Here is an 18,357-nt window from a genome sequence, read left to right as displayed (position 1 = left end):
CATCTCAGAACTCTCTCAGTGTGACTCTGCATGCATTGCACTGTGGGGCATAGCACAGGATCAAAAAATAGGGTTTTTATTCACCATCCACAACAGCTCAAAGATTTTCACTATAAATTTAGCTTCATGTGAAACATCCCACTCTCTGGGATGTTACTTTATGCCAAAAGCAAAATCCCAATTTTACCCATTCCTAACAGGTCTCAATTTGACTGCATGCGTCTAATAAACTTCAGCACAGCAATAACTATCAGTTCTCCAAAGAGAAAGACTGAGCTCAGAGAACAATTCAGCATCCCAGTGAAGGCAGGAGAGCTCTGGGCTTTTTGTTTCCTTTATCCCAGGGGCCAGTAGCAGAGAGGCCCTCCTTGGACCCAGCAAACTGTTACCACGTGCCTGGCCTTCCCAGGTGTCAAATCCCTGCCCAGCCCTGGGAGGCCCCACCCTGCTCTGGGGAGGGTAGAGGGCAGCTCCAGGTGCTCTGCACTGCCCCCCCAGCAGCCCTGTCAGAAGGGCCAGCGGGTCCCAGCTGCAGGATCCTGCAGTTCTTGCTCCCCACACGTTTTCTTTTATCACACACCACCTATAAAACCCACAGATGAGAACAAAGCATAACTCTGGTCCCAAATTCACTTTGACTGTCACTTAAATAATGCCTGTCATTAAAAAAAGTTCAGCAATAATTCTACAGTGAATTCCATTGCTTAATAATTAAAAGAGATTAACAGTGAAGAAAAAATGAATTTCCCAGTATCTCTCGCCTTTTGTCTCTGCGTGACTGCAAGAAGAATTCCAAAAGGAACAAAAGAGCATGATAAATGCAGTCCATGTGGGATTGCTGGATTTAACAGTATCTGGTTGTACAGCTGTTGATCCAGCCCCCTCATGCAGTCATTCAAGCTGTTGTAATTTTGGCATTGGACAAGAAGCCGGCTGTGTGAGTAAGAGATTTCTTGTGGTTAAGCTGTCATCAGGATTTTACTGGAAAACAAACAGGAGGGTCAGAAAATTCTGGTTACCCCAGAAGATCCCAAAATGTGGATGTGGACAGAAGATTTTTCATGATATAATACACTTTTCTGCTTCACCAAGGTGAAACACCAGAATAAGATGAAATACTTTTTACCCATCTTTTTCTTACCTAATAATGACACACTGATTTTCTCTGTCAATAATCATGTTTCTGTACATGCTGTCTGCAAGAGCATAAATATGTGGTGGGTTTTCATACTGTGCCTAGGAGGGGAAATAAAGAATAATTTGTCAAGACAGCATTAAAAAATGCAGAAAGAGCAAAATAAGTTTGTATTTAAACTAAAAGAGTTACTTCTCTGGAAAAAATAATTCCAAATAGGACTTTATAGTGAATTTTCCCCAAGAATCCTTTGGTGCATTTCATGAAAACAAACTACAGTCTCTAAACTTTGCTGGTGAACTTTCTCTCATCCATAATTTTCTCCTAGAGATACCCTGCACTAAAAATGGCTTCTGCTGGAAATGTATTACTTGTCCAAAGGAAATACACAATTTAAGCCTATCCTACCAGTAGTCATGTTCTAACAAAGCTCTCCCCCAGCAGCACTCAGAGCCTGATGCCTCAGGTTCCATTTTCATCCACTGGGCCATCCAAACCCAACAGCCGCCCTGAGTGGACATGCCCAACTCAGGCATGTACCTGTGCTAACTCACTCTTCAAGCTGTATTTTCAAAAGTGGCATCTAATTTTGGCACCTCACTTTTTTTATTGTTCTTGTCCAGTTAGTGAGTTCTGAAATCACAGTCTCCAAATTCACTAATGGCCATTTTGTGCATATGACAGCTTAAAAACTGCCTTTGCAGGAGCAGGGACATGTCAAGGAGTGATACCTAATATGGATTAGAGCTAATCAATACAAATATTTTCTTGAAATACTGATCTTGCATTGCAGGGAGTTCAATCTGACTACTCAGTCTATGGCAATGACCATCTGCCAAATTCTCCCAGACCAGCACAATGCTTGCAAACCCAGAAACAAATGCTTCCCAGAGTTAAACCGTGCAGAATAATATTTCCAAGCCCCTGAATACTGCACAATATTTTAGACTGCTTTACTTACTGCTCCTTGGTACATTTCTATTTCCTTTTCCCCAAAATATGGCATTTGCTTGAAAGGATTCACAGAGATTAGTACAGAGCCAATGTATGTCTGCATTCAAAAGAAGTTAAGGTAACAACAGTTTCATAAAGCATCATCTCACTACTAACAACAAAGAACTTTTCCACCTATTACATAATACTTCGAATAATAGTAAAAACCACCACAGCTTACAACAATTGTTAATAAAAATTAAATTAGCAGGCTTACAAGAATATAAACATACCATTCAATTGGAATATTTTTGTGTTATCTTATTTTAGAATAGGCTAAGTACAGAACCATGTATTAAAGGCCAAAACACGGCACACCTTGAATAAAAATACAGAAAGGAAATGGCACATTTGAACTGGTTTTAGTCCTTTGTAACTGAAGAGGTCATACTGTCAGTATTAGAAAATACTGGTTTGACCTTTGCAGAACACAGTGCAGTGACACATTCTGATCTCACAGGACAGTGCTGAGCAAGCAGAGCTGGATGGAAATGGCCACTGCTGAGCTAAATGAGACAATTACTCAGCTGCATGCACTGGGGGTGCTGGGGGGATTGGGTAATTCAGTCTGTGATGTTATTTTATGAGTGAAACTATTAACAGTCCCTCAGAGTTCTCTCCTGCAGACTGCCCTGTACCATGACACTCAATTTCAAGCCATTATTAGATTTTTTGCAACATTTTTAATATAGTATTTCATCACTCTGTATTCAGCTGCACATGCTCAGCATTTCAAATACTTCATTAACCTTTGGAACCACAGCTGCAGTGTACACATAGGAAGCACCTGATAGTAATTCACAGGTATCACCATCACTTTTCATTGAGCTGGGAATTAGCAATGAGCCCACACCTATGGGTCCAAAATGTTGTAGTGCAGGTTTCATTAACAATCTGGAACTGTTCACAGGCAAACTTGCTATCTAAGCTTTCTGTACAAAGTAGGAAAATTAACAAATCTATCTGCTGGATTGTCCTATGTAGGAATCTCCTACTGTGGTGCCAAAAGGTAACATGTTAGAGAAGAACTACAGCTCAATGAACATAATTTCTGTAGTATTAATTTGCAATGCTTTCTTCATACATTTTTAATTTAATTCAAAACGAGTGACAACATCTGGGTCTTGGATAAAACAGATCAATTGCTCATTGTGTCAGTATAAACACTTGAAGTGACAGTTTTCTGTTGGTAAACAATACCAGCATTTTCTGGGATGATTCTGTCATCTCTGTACAATGTAGCACTGAGAAATGTTCATTCATGGGTGGACACACAAACAATTCAAATATTCAAGAGATGATCTTCATCTTTGAATGAAAAGCCTTCACAGAACTGCAAAAGGAGTCTTTCTCCCTGCACAAGGGAAGACTGATCCCTCAATGTGACCACCATCCCCTTGGAAAACTCATACTCCGTCTTCAGAAGAAAGATCATCTCCATGTTAATCTCACTATTTTCATAAAAAAGAAAAAGCAAAAATCTTTCTTCTGCACAGGGCACTGAAGTCTCTGCACACACTGCAAGGAACATGCAGCACTCCATGGGCCAAAGGCACTCATGCTGCTACCAGGAAGGATTCTACAGCTCGTCCCTGTACTACAGTCTGGCAAATACTGTGCAACTTCATCCTGCTCCTATAGAGCAATTTTAATAAGTGTGGTACTTCAGCCAACAGAGGGTCCAAACCCATGTTCACACATGGACTAGAAACCTCTGCAGTTCGTGATGGAAACAACTGCAACATGAACTTTCCTCTATCGGTCCCTGCTAAATTGAGCTGCTACACAGCTCCTGACCATCTGTCAAGAATATATGGAAACAGCCAGATCTTATATTTCCTCCCCTTTCTGCTAAAATATGTTAAGCTCTTCAAGGAAACTATTCTCCAGATACAACTAGGAAGTATGAAAACCTGGCTAAAGCAGAAGGAACAGCACAACTTTCTAGTACATCATCACTGACTAGAATTTACCAAATTCATTACTGCAGCTCATGTTACATTGCAAAAGCTGAAAATGAAATAGTGGCTATTCTTAAGGAATTGCTTTGATATGAATTTTTTTTTTAAAAAGCAAGCCTTGGGTACTGAAGCCTTTTCTTCCTGTTAGGTTGCATGTTCCAGTATTTAAATTTTCCTATTTTTATTAATCATAGAAAAAAATTTAAGTGAGAACACCAAAGATTTACAAACGTTGACATATTCACCTGTTTCCATCATCCCATGATTCACAGTATTAACAATTCCAGAGTAAGCTGTAAACAGGGCTATGTAACAGAAGAAATGCAATTTTGAAAGCATTATAATTTTGGAGGTATAGAAGACAAGACATCAATAAATGTACACACACTTAAAACCTATTAATTCTTGCTCTTAGAAGTAGCATTACCTCAGTAGGCTTCAGGGGTCACATGAATGTGCAAATATATGGAGGTACAATCTTCAACATATTAAAAAGAGTACCTTAAAATAATTTTTGCTATTTTATTTTCAACTCTTAAAATTAGCTGAGTTTTCAAAGCCTTTTCTGTTATCTCAGGTGAAGTGTCACATAAAATGTTCAGCATCCTTGAGTAATCTGCTTAAAGACAATATGTACACATAATTAGTGTCACACTGGCTCAGCAAGGTCACAGGGCTCCACAAAACCAGCAAAGGATACAAAAATATAATCATCCATGTATCGTTTCTTTAGGTTCTCCACTATGGCATCCTCAGTGATTTTGGAAAGCAGGACCATATCATCCACTCCGCTCTGCTTGACATTGTGGCTCTGCCAGTGGTATCTGTAGTGTCCTTTGCTGCCCTGCAGGAAAGCACAATGAACACCACAAGGGTTACTACATTTCTCACCAGCACCAAGTAACTGCAAACCATTATTCGAATTCCAACTTCCCAAATGTTTTCCTTTCATTGAATTCTATTCCCTGATCCAGGCATTCCATGAAAGCATACATAAGTGGTGTCAGCTGACTTGCCTCTGCACTGCCCTCCAGAACTAGAAGGTAATTCCAGGGGGTTTTGTGACCACCTACACACAGAATGAATTTCAGATGGCAGACATTTTTAAACCTAGTAGAAAAAAAACCCCAATTATTCCAACTGAGATGAAGCTATTGGAAGCTAAGGATGCAAAAATTACACTCCTACATTGTAACTATTAGCAGTGAGGATAATTACCATCACCACAATGAATTCCTCATCCTTTACAGTCTTTTAAGTAAAAGCTGCACATAAGCTGTTACTGGGAGGGAAGCTGTGAGCCTGCTGCACTTAAGTATTCAGGGATGTTCTGCAAATTATGTACCCCAGCTTGTCGGCTGCATGCCTTCACAGTCCCTTTTGATCTGTTAGTCACCATGCTTAATGACATCTAAATAGATACTCTCCCCACATTCAGAGACTACTATTTCAGGATGCTACTAAAACATGTGATATTTCATGCTGTACCACTTGAAATCAAAATCTGTTTTTCTTCCAGCTGATTTGAACAGTAGTTTGGTTCCATGGATACACCCACAAACAGATTTAAATCCAGTTGACATCAAGGCTATTAATTCAGCTATAAATCTGCTCTCCAAACCCAAACCTATTTTCTGTAGCCTGGCAGACAATGCTAATGGAGTTCTGATCTCTTCCCTTTTTCTACTAATTTTTGCTTACACAATACTGAAATTAGTGATGCTGGAATTATTACACTTAACACTGAGAAGTGATCGAGTATGCTGTCAAGGAAGATGTGGCCAACAAAATGCCAATTCTGCAAATACCCCTTATTCTTTAATGCTACAATTTGTAACAATGTGATTTAACTACACTGCTTGGGGGGTACTTTATCCAGGATCAAGTCACATTCACCCGGATACAAGGAATTTATTATTACAAAGTATATGCATTATTTTATTCTGTAAAAATTTTACAGATTAAAGAAGAAAATTTAGGTAAGGTACTCTGAACACTTCAGCTGCATTGGTATTTTGACATGGGACATCAGCAGCTTACAGAGGGGCAATTTCGTGTGCCCACTTTTCTGCAGGAGCAAATGAACCACACAACTCCACTAGCACCAAGTGCTACACCAGGCCTACAGCTTGGCTTCATGTCAAGTGACAAAAAACCAACTGAAATTTTGCCTCAGGTTAAATTAACTTCCACTAAACCCTGCTACTGCAGACAGCACAGAAGCTGTAGCCTTGATGGGTGTTTTCTCTTAAGCCTCCAGCCCCTGCTACCCTGATGCAGATCCATTACTGCCAACACCAGTGGAGAACAGTTCCAAACTTAAATCAAAAGAATGCTTTCAAATATAATACAGCAGAAGTAAATATGTCTGAAAACACAATCTCAGCAATTTGCTCGAATGCCCACAAGTGTACATGATGTTCAATAAAATAACAACCTTAAACTAGCTTAGCTTGTGTAAACCTTGTTGATTTTCTTTCTGTAAAATGGAAGCAGTGATCTGGAAGCACTGAGAAAAAGAATCAATTTTTTAATTGTCATAAAACATATGACTGAAAATATTAGTTGAAGCTTGGGTTTTTGGAGAAAACAGAAGTCCAATGGAGAAGCATAATTTCCTTCAGCGTATTCATCAGCTTGTGATATTACATTTGGAAAAAGGATGGACAAAAAGGTACAGTATCAAAATAAAAAAAAATTAGATTGTTCACAAATCTATACAGAACCTGGTTCAGTATCACATAATGGAGTAAGCCACAGAAAATGTGTAAGAAATGAGACTGGGAAAACGATCAAGCTTCCCTTTGGGAGCCATGGCATCAGACCCAGTGAGCTCAATGAGCACAAAGCTTGCAAAGCCACAGGATACATGGAAAATGTGCACACTGTCTGCAAAACAGCAGCTTTATGCAAGTCACTCACTGAGTGTTGCTGACTGTGATTAAGGCCAAAGGGCTCTTCCCCAAAAGCTCTGGGAGCCAGCAGGGAAGCAGGAGGGCAGTGCCAGGGCAGCCCAGCTGCCCTGAGAGCAGCCCTGCCCTGCACTCCTGCCCAGCTCTAATCACAGCAGCAATCAAAGCTGAGAGCTACATGACCACAGACACTGCAAACCGTGCAGAGAAAGAGGTTCAACAAAAAGGCAGCAGCCTAAACACCCAGTAAAGCAGTGGCACAGAAGACAGCTGAGAGTCATGGCACTAAGTAGTTCACATTAAAAATGTAACTCAAATTAAATGGCAGTTTCCTAGTAGTTTGGAATTGCCCCTTTTCTTTCAAAACACAGCCTTACATTCAAATGTGCAGAGAAGCAGCAAATCACCACCAGATTATTGTCAGACTTCTCCCTGGCATCTAGAAATAAAACCAAGCTTTAGTAGTGCCTGAGCAGCCACAGTAAAGTTTTGCTCTCGCCCTTCCTTCTCCAGGAAGGTAACACCAATGGCATGGCTAGGTGCAGGGGCTGCCATCTCTTTTCTCTGGGCAAGAAAACAGGGAGGGTTTTGTCTAGAGGGCACCACCCACTCCCAAGTTCTTGCACTTCCAAGCATGAACCATGACTACAATAGAGTCTAACCCAAATTTAGCAAACTTCAGTCACTTCCAACTCATACTATAACCTTGTCCAGCTAACAACTAACTGGCTTTTGAATTTTGAAATTTAAAAAAAAAAAAAATTCCTATAATCAATCATCTGAAAAAGCTTCACATCATAGCAATTATAAAAGCAACTCTTCATCTTACTCCAGGCTGCGTATTTCCTAAAGGTCAAGGCTACATACTTAAAATTACACTAATGATTTGTTCTTATTGCATATTTCTTGAAAATTTAAGCTTTTTTTTTAACCAGAGCTTTCCATCTTCCAGATAAAAATGCAGCACTCTAATGTGGAGATGATTTACACCTGAGCTAGCTACCTGGTGTCCACTGGAACCTGCTTTGCAGGGTGCACTCAGGCTAGTTCTCTCAGCTGCTAATTGCCCTCTGCTGTCCAGCACACAGCACATTCTCCCTCCATCCCTCTCCAGACAGATCATCCAGACACAAGACCAGGTCTCCTGGCCTGCTTGTGTCCTTCTGTTCCAGAAGGTTCTTCAGAGCCAGCAGCACAAGGCTAGCAGAGCTGCCCCACACCTGATGTTGCAGCAACCCCAGCCAGGACCTGGTAAATCCCACAGAGCCCCCCTGGGACACTGTCAGAGCTGGCCAAAGGGCCCGAGGTCCAGCCCTGGGCCAAGCCCAGCGGGTCAGATGGCAGCAGATGGGTGCTTGGCTTCTCCTGGGTTTTCTCAGAGAAAGGTGTGATCTAACTGTGCAATAAGTCAGCACATAAAAGTCTGCGTCAGCGCTAACAAAGCCTGAGCAGCTGGAAAAAGATGAGCTTGGCAGATTAAGAAAAATACAAAACAAAACAAAAAAACCAACCCTAAAACAAAAACACATCTCAACAGGCTGCAAAAAGCCACAGAAGTGGAAACCCCAGAGTAGAACAACCTGGCTGCCAGGCCTCCCCCAGGCTCTTCCCGGGCTTCCAACCCCAGCATCTGACGTTGCACAGGGAGTGGAGGCTGGACTGGCAGGCTGCAATTAAAGGCGTGTACCACACTGCTGTCAGCTGTTATTATTCATTTAGTTGCTGTTTTAGGCTCCAAATCAGATCTGTTCTGCACTGACTAGAATAATATTTACGAGTCATGAGCTGACCCCGTGAGCTCAGGGCCTGCTGCTCCCGAGCCGCAGCCTGAGGAGGGGCACGGCTGCCCTGGCATCTCGGCACCAGGAGCCTGCAAACCCACCCTGCTCCCCGCTCTGCGTGCTCCTGAACACCCACTCATTCACACATCAACACAACTGCTACAGTAATACCAAGAAAGGGGATGTAAAATATATTCTATGTACTAAATACTGTCTATGCTTCCTGCACTACTTTTGGTACTGGCAGTACAATATGGTTAAAGCAGATCATTGTTTTGTATGGAATGAGTAAGTATTGAGAAGACATTTATTTACAGAATTTATTTTTGCTGCCCTCCACCTTGTGTTACAGTATCAACTGCTGGTTTCTCATTTTTGCCTTTATTATTGTTTGTATAGTCTTGCATTATCCTAAGCAACACGTATTTGATGTAGCTATAAAAAGACAGAGCCATGCTGTGTCACAACATGGGTTTTCTTTCAACTGGAAAAAAAGCAAATATTTTTGTATTTCAAGGTTTTAAAAATAGAACATCTAAAAATAAAGCACTAAAAACAAGGGATCAGAAGAGACTGTAGATTCAGTGCCTGAGAACCTTCTTACTCTGTCCATCAGAACTCTCACTAAACTACAACCACCTACATGCCATCAATAATCATTCTCCATTCCTACAAAGGGAAAAATTGCCACTCTGAATCTCTGACAGCTTTTTTCAGTAGCAAGCACCAATGTCCCATCACAATGCAGAAGGGATTCTCAGCCTCCAGGAGGGAGTAGGAGTGTCAAGTGATCACAAGCATGAGCTTCTCTTCCCCTTTTCAATTGACACAGTACTACTGCACAAAATCCTTCTGGTTCTGGAGCATGTGCCTGCCTCCTCAGATCAGTATTTAAACACAACAGTAAATGAGACACACACATGAGCCAAACATGTCACAAAACTGACAAAGCTGCACACCATTCACCTGACATCAATGCTTCTACCAGAAGAGGCCTATCACCAGTCCCATACATACATCATTTGTATCAGTTTTCCCAGCAACAAGAAAATAAACCCACGGCTTTCTGCAATGATATCGTCTGTCAAAATTAGCAAACTTTTCTAATCCACTTAGAGGAATCTTTCACTATTTCTAAAAAATGAAAGGGTCTGACATTCCAGAGAATATTGCAAACTACTTAATGTTAATTTTGGTCCTTGACTGGGATAATCAAAACAGAGAAGCTATAGTGAACAAATGGGCTCCAAAATAGCTCTTGTATATCTTATGTTAGAAAAAATACTTACTGGCTGCAATAATGTGACCATATTTCTGAAAGGAAATTAAAGGAAGACAGCAGAAGCGGCAAGATGGACAAAGATAAAAGGCCATTTATTTAAATTTAACATGAGGAAAATATTAAGGGAGACAAAAAGCAGTGTTTAAAGATTTGAGGAAATAGCAAAGCAAAAACACTGAGCATCTAAGCAGCGGGATAGACATCTTAAACAGAGAACTAAAAATACCAAATATGTATTAAGGAATGGAAACTACTGGCAGGTTAATATTTTAAAAAGTCACTAGGGAAATAGAATACTGAGAAAAAAATTCTGGGGAGAAAAGGCAAGTGCTCTCACTGTTTGCTCTGAGACGGGGTTGGATTCGGTCCAACACAACCTAAAGGATTGACCCCAGAGCTGGCTGCAGGCAATCCCAGTGGCCCAAACACCTGCTCCCATCAGCTCCTGTGCAGGTGCTGCTGCTGCCCCAGCAGGGCCTGGCCCCAGGGCAGCTCCCCACCATCACCTCCTGCTTGGGGCTCTGGAGCCAGGGAGCAGCCAGGCTCTACCTCCCTGCAGCCAGGGCTGGGAGGAGGAGATGTGGCAGCAACCAGAGCCTGCTCACCTGGACAGCAAACGCACACTCTAACACAAGAGGAGTGATGAGAACATGGGAGTCTACAGGATTTACACATCATGCTCATTTTCAGGAGTCAGAAACAACACTGGCATTCTTCTAAGATAAGCTCTTCTAAGATATATAACAGGACATTACCAGAATAGAAGTTACTTCAGTATTTAACCACAAGGCTCATCTGTTGCATCAGTATTAACTTTCACTAAAAGCTCTGAAATATTGTTTTTAATAAGGCATAGCTACACGACAGACAAAAATAAGGACAGGAAAGAGCTCAAAAGCGGATGGTGCAAACATGCCTAAGATTTTGAAACAAGTTACAGAGACTGCAGGCAGATACTGGGAAGCGGTTAATGAACTGTGAACTCCTATTTGCTTATCTCACAGCTTGTTGGGTGGCTTAGTCCTGATGTTCCAAGAAATACCTTTCCTAAGGAAATGCAATACTGTTAACAACTTAATATGGCTGACTTGCTCTTAGATATTTACTAAGCCTTACTTCACTTATTGAACAGTCTCTGGAGCTGTTTGAAGTCTGACTTGTCCCTCGTGGCACGAGCAGCAGGCTTTCCTGGGACTGGTGGATCGTAGAGGCCCTGCCTGCCTTGCAATAGCAGCTTTTAGTCCATGTATGTGTGTGCATTTACAGCACCACAATCCCCCCATAGTGCAGTCATTGCACTGAGCAGCATTCACACACACTAACTCTGGATCTGTGAATTGTACTTACATTTGTATATACCTATCATACAATTTAGGAAATGTAAGAGAAATTACAACAAATCTTTCCATCTTGGCTATGTCAATCCTTGAGTGCAATAAAGATTTTGTGTGTGTCACTCTTCTCCACTAAAGACAAGTTTCAAAGCGCAAGCAATCATACACCTTACATGTAAAATTATTATGGTCTTTAATTGAAAAACATAGTTTGGAAACTCCATCAGAAGATTCAGACAACATGCTACTGCCTCTGCTATAGTAGAAAACTGAAAAAATTTTTCCTGGATCATCCTGAAACTAAGTAATAAACTAAAGTCCACTGGGAGTTCCCCATGTCCTCTCCACAGGGAGGGGTGTCAGAGCAATGTGGCTCAGAGGCTCCACGCCTGGGACCAGCACCTCAGCACGCACCGCAGTGGGCAGCATGCGCATGCTGGGCTTCCTGCACTGTGTTGGTGCCAGGGGAAAATTTCCGACCAAGTAAAACCCAAATTTTTTTACATTACAAAGATAGCACCCCAGCCACGTCCTGTTCTAGCTGATGTCAACACCCACTCCCCTGCCCCATCTGAAGCTTTTTGGAATTTCAGGCTTTAGCACCCAGCTTTAGACCATCAGGCCCCAATCACCGCAGTGAATTCCTTTGTGCTCAGTCACTGCCCTCTTTGTAGGGCTGCAGCCGCTCCTGCTCCTTCTCCCGACCCTTCTGTGCACGGGAAATGAAGACATTTGTTTCCTCATCACACCCATACTGCGGGACGTTACCCCGAGAGCCTAGGGCAAAGTCTGCAGCATCCCCAGCTGACAATCCCGTGACAAGGTTATACTGAGAAACGCCTGGCTACCCCCGGAGTCCCCGGGGACAATTCTGGGATGGCAGTTCCCATGGGAGCTGAAAGCCATGGACTCTGCAGCTCACCGAGCTATCTGCCACGGCAGCTCAGGGGCTGCTCAGCCCAGCTCCGCTCCTATCCCTTCCCGGTACCGCGATGCTCCTTCCCGAAAACAGAGTGGGGCAGTGCAATAGCAAGAAAAGAAAAATAATTGTTTTAGCCTTATTCTTTAGCCGCAGGTTTTGCCTTTTTTTTAATCCACGCAGAATGCAAATTAAGAGCATTGCAATATTTCTGAATTACTTAGCGTTTAAACTGATAACAAGACAACATTAAAGGACGAAAGGATAAATACATTTTTGCAATTATTAAATTACTGCAATTATTGAACATCTACATTTTGCTGGGTATATTTGTCCTCACCAATCATTACTGGATTGTAAAAACACAGCAAATTGGGCAGATTACAGACCTTATTTTAATACTGCTTTTAACCAAGAATATCAAACAAGATGTTTTTATGCCAACAGTTTGATTTAGTTGAGTAACAGTATGTAGCAATTCCACAAAAATTGAAAGACTAATTTCTAAAATAAGCATTAGCTAAATCATCCCCCTGCATAACAACTAAATTTAAAATAATTTGGAAAAACTACAGCTGAGTCTCTTTCGGGTTTTTTTTTTCCCCCTTTAAAAAAAAAACTATTTTCTGAACTTATTTACAAACCAGAGGGAAGATAGATTTTTTTTCCTAAGCGGAGACTGTCATGTAGTCACATGCCTGCAGCAGTTCAGGCTAAAGAAAAACACTCTTTATTGCAACAGGCATGATGAAACTGCAAAAGCTGCAACACAGCAGAAAACTGGCCAAGACTTTTTTCAACAGCATGTACCAAAAAGCACCTTTGTGCTGACATCACCAAGCTTTATTAGTGCTATGCACTGCTCGGAGTTGTAACATTTAACTGTTCTGATACCACAAAGAAGATATGCAGTCAACTGCTTAATTCTTAACCTGGGAATTAGCGTGGTCATGGGTTTCAAGTTCACCTATTTTTGAGGTATTTGCTTTGATCTTCCCTCCTGTATGCATAGTTTCCAGGGGGATGAGTGGGGCAGGACAAGACAATCACTACTCTGTGTACCAGGGTGGAGCCTGTGATGAAGACCTTATCTGCCACAGAGCTGCTTGTAGAACTCCAATGCATTCTGTTAGGTTTACATAGGATTTGCCCAAGTCGCTGGCTTCAAGAACGTCTGGTTTCACGTTTAGTGAGAGCTGTGCAATCTGTTCTTGGGCCGTGCTCAGCTGCGGGGCCCAGGGCAGTGTGTTTCTGAACAGGTCACCTGCACAAGGAGAGCTCTAGAAGCAGGGGCGCTGGCCAGCTGTGCAGGCGGGACGCGCAGGGAGCAGCTGGAAGGTTCCCTGCTGGCCCAGGAGCGCTCCCCCCGCAGCAACAGCCCCGCAGCACAGGCGCGGGCAGCTCCTCTCGCCGCGACAGCGGCTGCAGGAGCGCCTTTGGGGGGTCAGGAGGAACTCCGCACTGGGGGAGGTTCTGATACAAAAATTGCTTTCTATGTTTATTTTAATTTCACAGAGTGCTGAGTAAAGGGAGTAAAGGCTCCAGGAGTGCAGCAGCTTCCTGTTTACCTCCGGCAGCACAAAGTGGGAGCAGCAGGGAAAGGCTCAGGGAGTGGCGCTCACTCACCTACAGCAGAGCCCGCACCTGGGTGGTAACGCGCATGTGGCACAACACGAGTCTCTTTTAGGAGCTGTCATGTTTTGATACTCGTGCAAAAATCAGATTTTACTTCAGACACTGTGGGAAATAAGACTATTTGAAATGTTGACTAAACCTTTAATTTAACTTTAAAATAATCCAACCTTAGTGGTTATTTCAGTGTATTCAGATACAAACATTTCTTCGGTTAATTATTACATAAATACAAACAAGAATTTGTTTAAGAATTTGTTTGAGCATTCCACCTCAGGAATACGTTACATCTTGCCAATGGACCAAATTTACAAGTTCACTTCAACTCCCAAAAAGTTCATCAAAAACCAACGGGAGGCAAAAATCTTTGGAGAAGAAGTCAACATCCGACCCAACAAATCTCACACACTGTGCAGAATTCTCAAGCGGATACTAATCCACTTTCTCAGCTGTACAGTCACCTCTGTCAGGAGACAACCCATGCACGCTTCATTCATCCTTTGTCAGGGCTTTGTTTTTACTTTAGCTAATAATTACATTATGCCAGGGCAAGCAGGTCCCATTGAGTGTCCATAACAGATTCTTAAAACCAGATTATCTTCCACAAGCACATTATTCATAAAGCTAATATATGTAATTTCAAAAATTTTCTAAAGCAGCTTTGACTGTTTAGTCCAGGGCAGCTTTGAGAAGAAATACATTAAAAAACCAGTGTGTAACACTCCAGTTGTATAGAATAACTGACTTATGGTAATTTAATCAATATGATAGTTTACTTCACTTGCTTTTATTACAGCAACTTTCAAATCTGTATGATAAGAATGCTGTTTCTCTGAACATTTTTTTTATTAACCCAGCTAGCTTAAGATTTCATACAGTTGCCAAAACTTTTTCCTCTAAAATCCTATGCTTCAAATTATTTACTCTAATTTGTATTAGGCTTATATCCTGGCTCTGTGGACTTTCACATTACCATAATAAAACACAAGTCAGCCAAGAAAATTCAACTAAAAATCAGTATACTGATTGATACAATGATCTGCTCTAGCTCACTGCACTCTGTCAGTGAAGCTGATATCCCAGAAAGGTGGAAGCATAGAAACCCATTGCAAATATGAAGCGTTCATTCTACTCCAGTGAACATGACAGTTATTCATGGAAATTTACAAAAAGTGTCTGGCCCAACATTTTTAAAGACAACCATCAACAGCTAGGAGACCTGGCCTTCATGGTTATTAACTGGGCTGTGTATTACCAACATGTGTATGATCTCTGCATCCCCAGGATTCTTCTTTTATTAACTCTGGGCAGAAGTTCACTTAATAGCTAAAGTGATAGTTCCTACTGGTCTATGAAAGAAATTTTAACACAGAAACAACCATTTCTTCTCAGTCTTATTTTAAGTATGTGAGACTGCTTAATGTTAATATCTAGCATTCAAATTATTCCTGGATCAAGTAAGCTAACAAAAAAATTAATTTGGACATCTAGCTATCCTTGCAACTCTAGGCTTTCACCAGAGGTGTGAATAAACACATTCTTTACAAACTATCCTTCTTCCTCCATTTGCTAAGAGAAACTGATGCTATCAGGACATGCATTAGATTCAGTCTCACAGACACTGTATTGGCATCATTATGCTGTGAGCACAGATGCCAGCCAAGAAGCTGTTTCACAAAACCTGTAACTTTATCACTGACTTGGCAGTATTATGCAAAGAAACAAATTTAAATGTCTTTCGACCTTGCAATTCAGCATCAGCATCATAAATATACATAAGATTCCAACGATTTAAAGGGGATACCAAGTAAAAAGCCACGTGTCAGCTTTGAGAAGAAACTGCTGCAGACCACTGCAGATCAATACCCTGGTTATATTTAAAAGAAGCTCAGTAGTGGTGCAGTGTGATGCTGCATTTTCTTTTCCCTTTAATTTCCCATTTCTATGTGTTTAGCAAAATCCTAAACTTTATAATGAAAACTCAGAACAGGTGAAATTCAAGCTAAATTGCAAGGTTTCAAAATTGGGGTGATGGAGAAAAACTATTTAAGTCTCAAATGCTGAACTGTGGCTGAAGACTTTAGCTTGCAGCACTTTTACACAAACCCACATTAAACTTGAATACTTGTGATGTACCTTGCTTTCAACTTCTGGACTCATTCAATTTAAGACCTATGACTCAAACCCACATGAACTGAAATAATATTGAATTAAAATAAACGAAACTAAAGGCAACTGAATTGCTTTTTCATCTAAGCATAATATTCTGATTCAGACAAGACAACTGTTCAGTGAATAGTGTCTCATTCCCTCCATCCCAAACAACCTGGACATGAACAGATGCTCAGATTATCAAAATCCTTTAACTTTTGGCTGCTGGAATTCATTACACTGGTGAGGCCCATAAAGCAACTTCACCTTTTTCTACATTCCATGTTATATGCAAAATCTGTGTTTCTTTAAAAACAAAATTCTGGCTTACAAAGTAACTTGCACTTGAATAGCTTTTTTCTAAGCTTACATGACAGTTTGATAAACAACCTACTCCTTATGACCCCACCAAGGACCACGGGAGAAGCTAGAAGTCTTTCAACCATGCTATAAATGCTGCCTTTGACTCCATCTTGCCTAACAGAATTACCATTTTTAGTGGTGTGCTAAAAGAGCAACCCAAGTGCAATACTGGTAGCTGTGCCTTTAGGCTGTACCAGGTAAGGCTGCAGCGCTGCCACACAGCCCTGACAGAGCACCAGGGCTGGGATGGAGGCACACAGGGGGACACACAGACTCCATGAACAGGTACCACTGCAGTTCAGTTCAACTTCACCTTCTTTCTAACTCCTCTGTGCAGAATTCTCACGAGCTTTGACAAATCTACAGTTTCCTTCCACACTTGTTCCTTTGCCTTCCTCACACCTGACCTAGAAACACTAAGGCACCCCTAAGTTAGAATGAGAATCAGAAGGAAAACAAGAAATGTTGGGAGCATTCCAGGAGCCACGCCAAAACCAACTCCTTAAAAAACAGGGACACTTTCTGCAGGCTCCCCCTATGCTGACTAAGGGCTGACCATGCTGTTTAGCATTTGGATAATCCTAAACCTGCAGACACATTTCCAGGGCTTTTACTGTGTTGCTGGAAGGACCAAGAGTTTTGTTCCATTTTCAAGTTGCCCAAGATCAGTCTCTTATTCTGCTGCTACCCAGCTTTGTCCCTTTTACCTGTGAGCACTATTCATTCCTGTCTCAGCTGGCCTTTGGCTTCTGCAGCAGTGGCTATGCAGGGCTCAGGGGTTCCCTAGCACGATCCAGAACAGGCAGCTCCCACTCCTGACTTGGATTCAGGTGTCCCTCACTGAGGCTCAGCAGGGTACCAGTCCCTACATAAACATAGCTTAGATTTTGCCAAATGTAATTAACCAGAGGATAATTCTGAATAAAGGAATGTGGTAAAGTCTTTTTTTAATAAGTTGCTTGAGGTTCTTTGGGACATAAACAGTGTGTAAACAAAGTTCATAATGAATTATTCAACACCTAAAATACTGAAACTCATTGAGGCTTTCAAAATTCTTCTAATTATGAACACACAATTAAAAGAGAACAAAGAATCATGAAATATCCAGGTATCTGTAATAACTTGCCAGTTTTATTTACACCTAGTAAGGTAGGTGTTGAGAAGAAAACCATTTGTTGAGAAGAAAACCATTTGTTCTGCAAAAAGTGTTTAGGCCAACTGTCAGTTGCAGGACTGCACGGAAAGACAATTTTGAGGCAACCTGTTTTTAAGGATAGTGTCCTTTTAAAAAAGTAAATGTAAAAAAAAGGACACAATCCACACATCTTATGTTTTCCTCCTTGTCTGCACATTTCAGATACTAACTGAAACCCTATGTTACAGATTCCATCTAATCTGTCCCACTGAAGTGAAGGGCAATTTGTTCCACTCCTTATAGAGCTGGATCTTCAAATATCTTCCGAGATAACTTTACACAAACACAGACAAAAACGTATCAACAAAACTAAGTTCAGTAAGTCCAAACCCAACAACACCAGAGGAACTCCCTACCCAGATTTTTTTTTTAAACAAGCAAGGTATGAAGGCTGCCAGCAGCTAAACCAATCTGTGAGTCTTTGCTATGCTACCATGGAGAATATAATTCTTAGTAATACAAACTCACTCCTTGTTAATAATAACCCAATTAATGAAAGCTACCAGAATCACCTATGTTAAGGAAAATCTCAGGGTTTTCTTTTAACACTTTTTCAAAATAAAAAAGAACACAGTGGCAGGAACTGTTCTTTATTAAAATTTGTAAATTGTTTACAAGCAACACAAAATAGCCCCTACTGTAGGTCTTGTTGCACTTAAATGCAGAAAAATAACCCAAAGCCTTTGTGCTCTGGAATGC

General features: G+C 41.2%; 1 protein-coding gene across 3 annotated transcripts in view; it reads right to left on the bottom strand.

Moving 5' to 3' along the window:
* Window positions 1–18,357, bottom strand: part of MYO1E (myosin IE) — a 75,340-nt gene that overhangs the window by 40,684 nt on the left and 16,299 nt on the right. For all 3 annotated transcript variants that reach the window (XR_014616467.1, XM_084213992.1, XM_084213993.1), the window contains exons 2-4: window positions 4,790–4,933; window positions 2,097–2,186; window positions 1,142–1,236 (exon numbers count right to left, since the gene is read on the bottom strand). Coding sequence is in view for 2 of the 3 variants with exons in the window: in XM_084213992.1 (XP_084070118.1) it covers window positions 1,142–1,236; window positions 2,097–2,186; window positions 4,790–4,933 (329 nt within the window). In the remaining variant the exon portion in view is untranslated. The remainder of the gene's footprint in view (window positions 1–1,141; window positions 1,237–2,096; window positions 2,187–4,789; window positions 4,934–18,357) is intronic.

Source organism: Fringilla coelebs (assembly GCF_963513975.1).
Source record: "Fringilla coelebs genome assembly, chromosome: 12".
NCBI classification, from domain to species: Eukaryota; Metazoa; Chordata; class Aves; order Passeriformes; family Fringillidae; genus Fringilla; species Fringilla coelebs.
The sequence above is the reverse complement of the archived record's forward strand: the minus strand, read 5'-3'. Positions and strand labels throughout refer to the sequence as shown.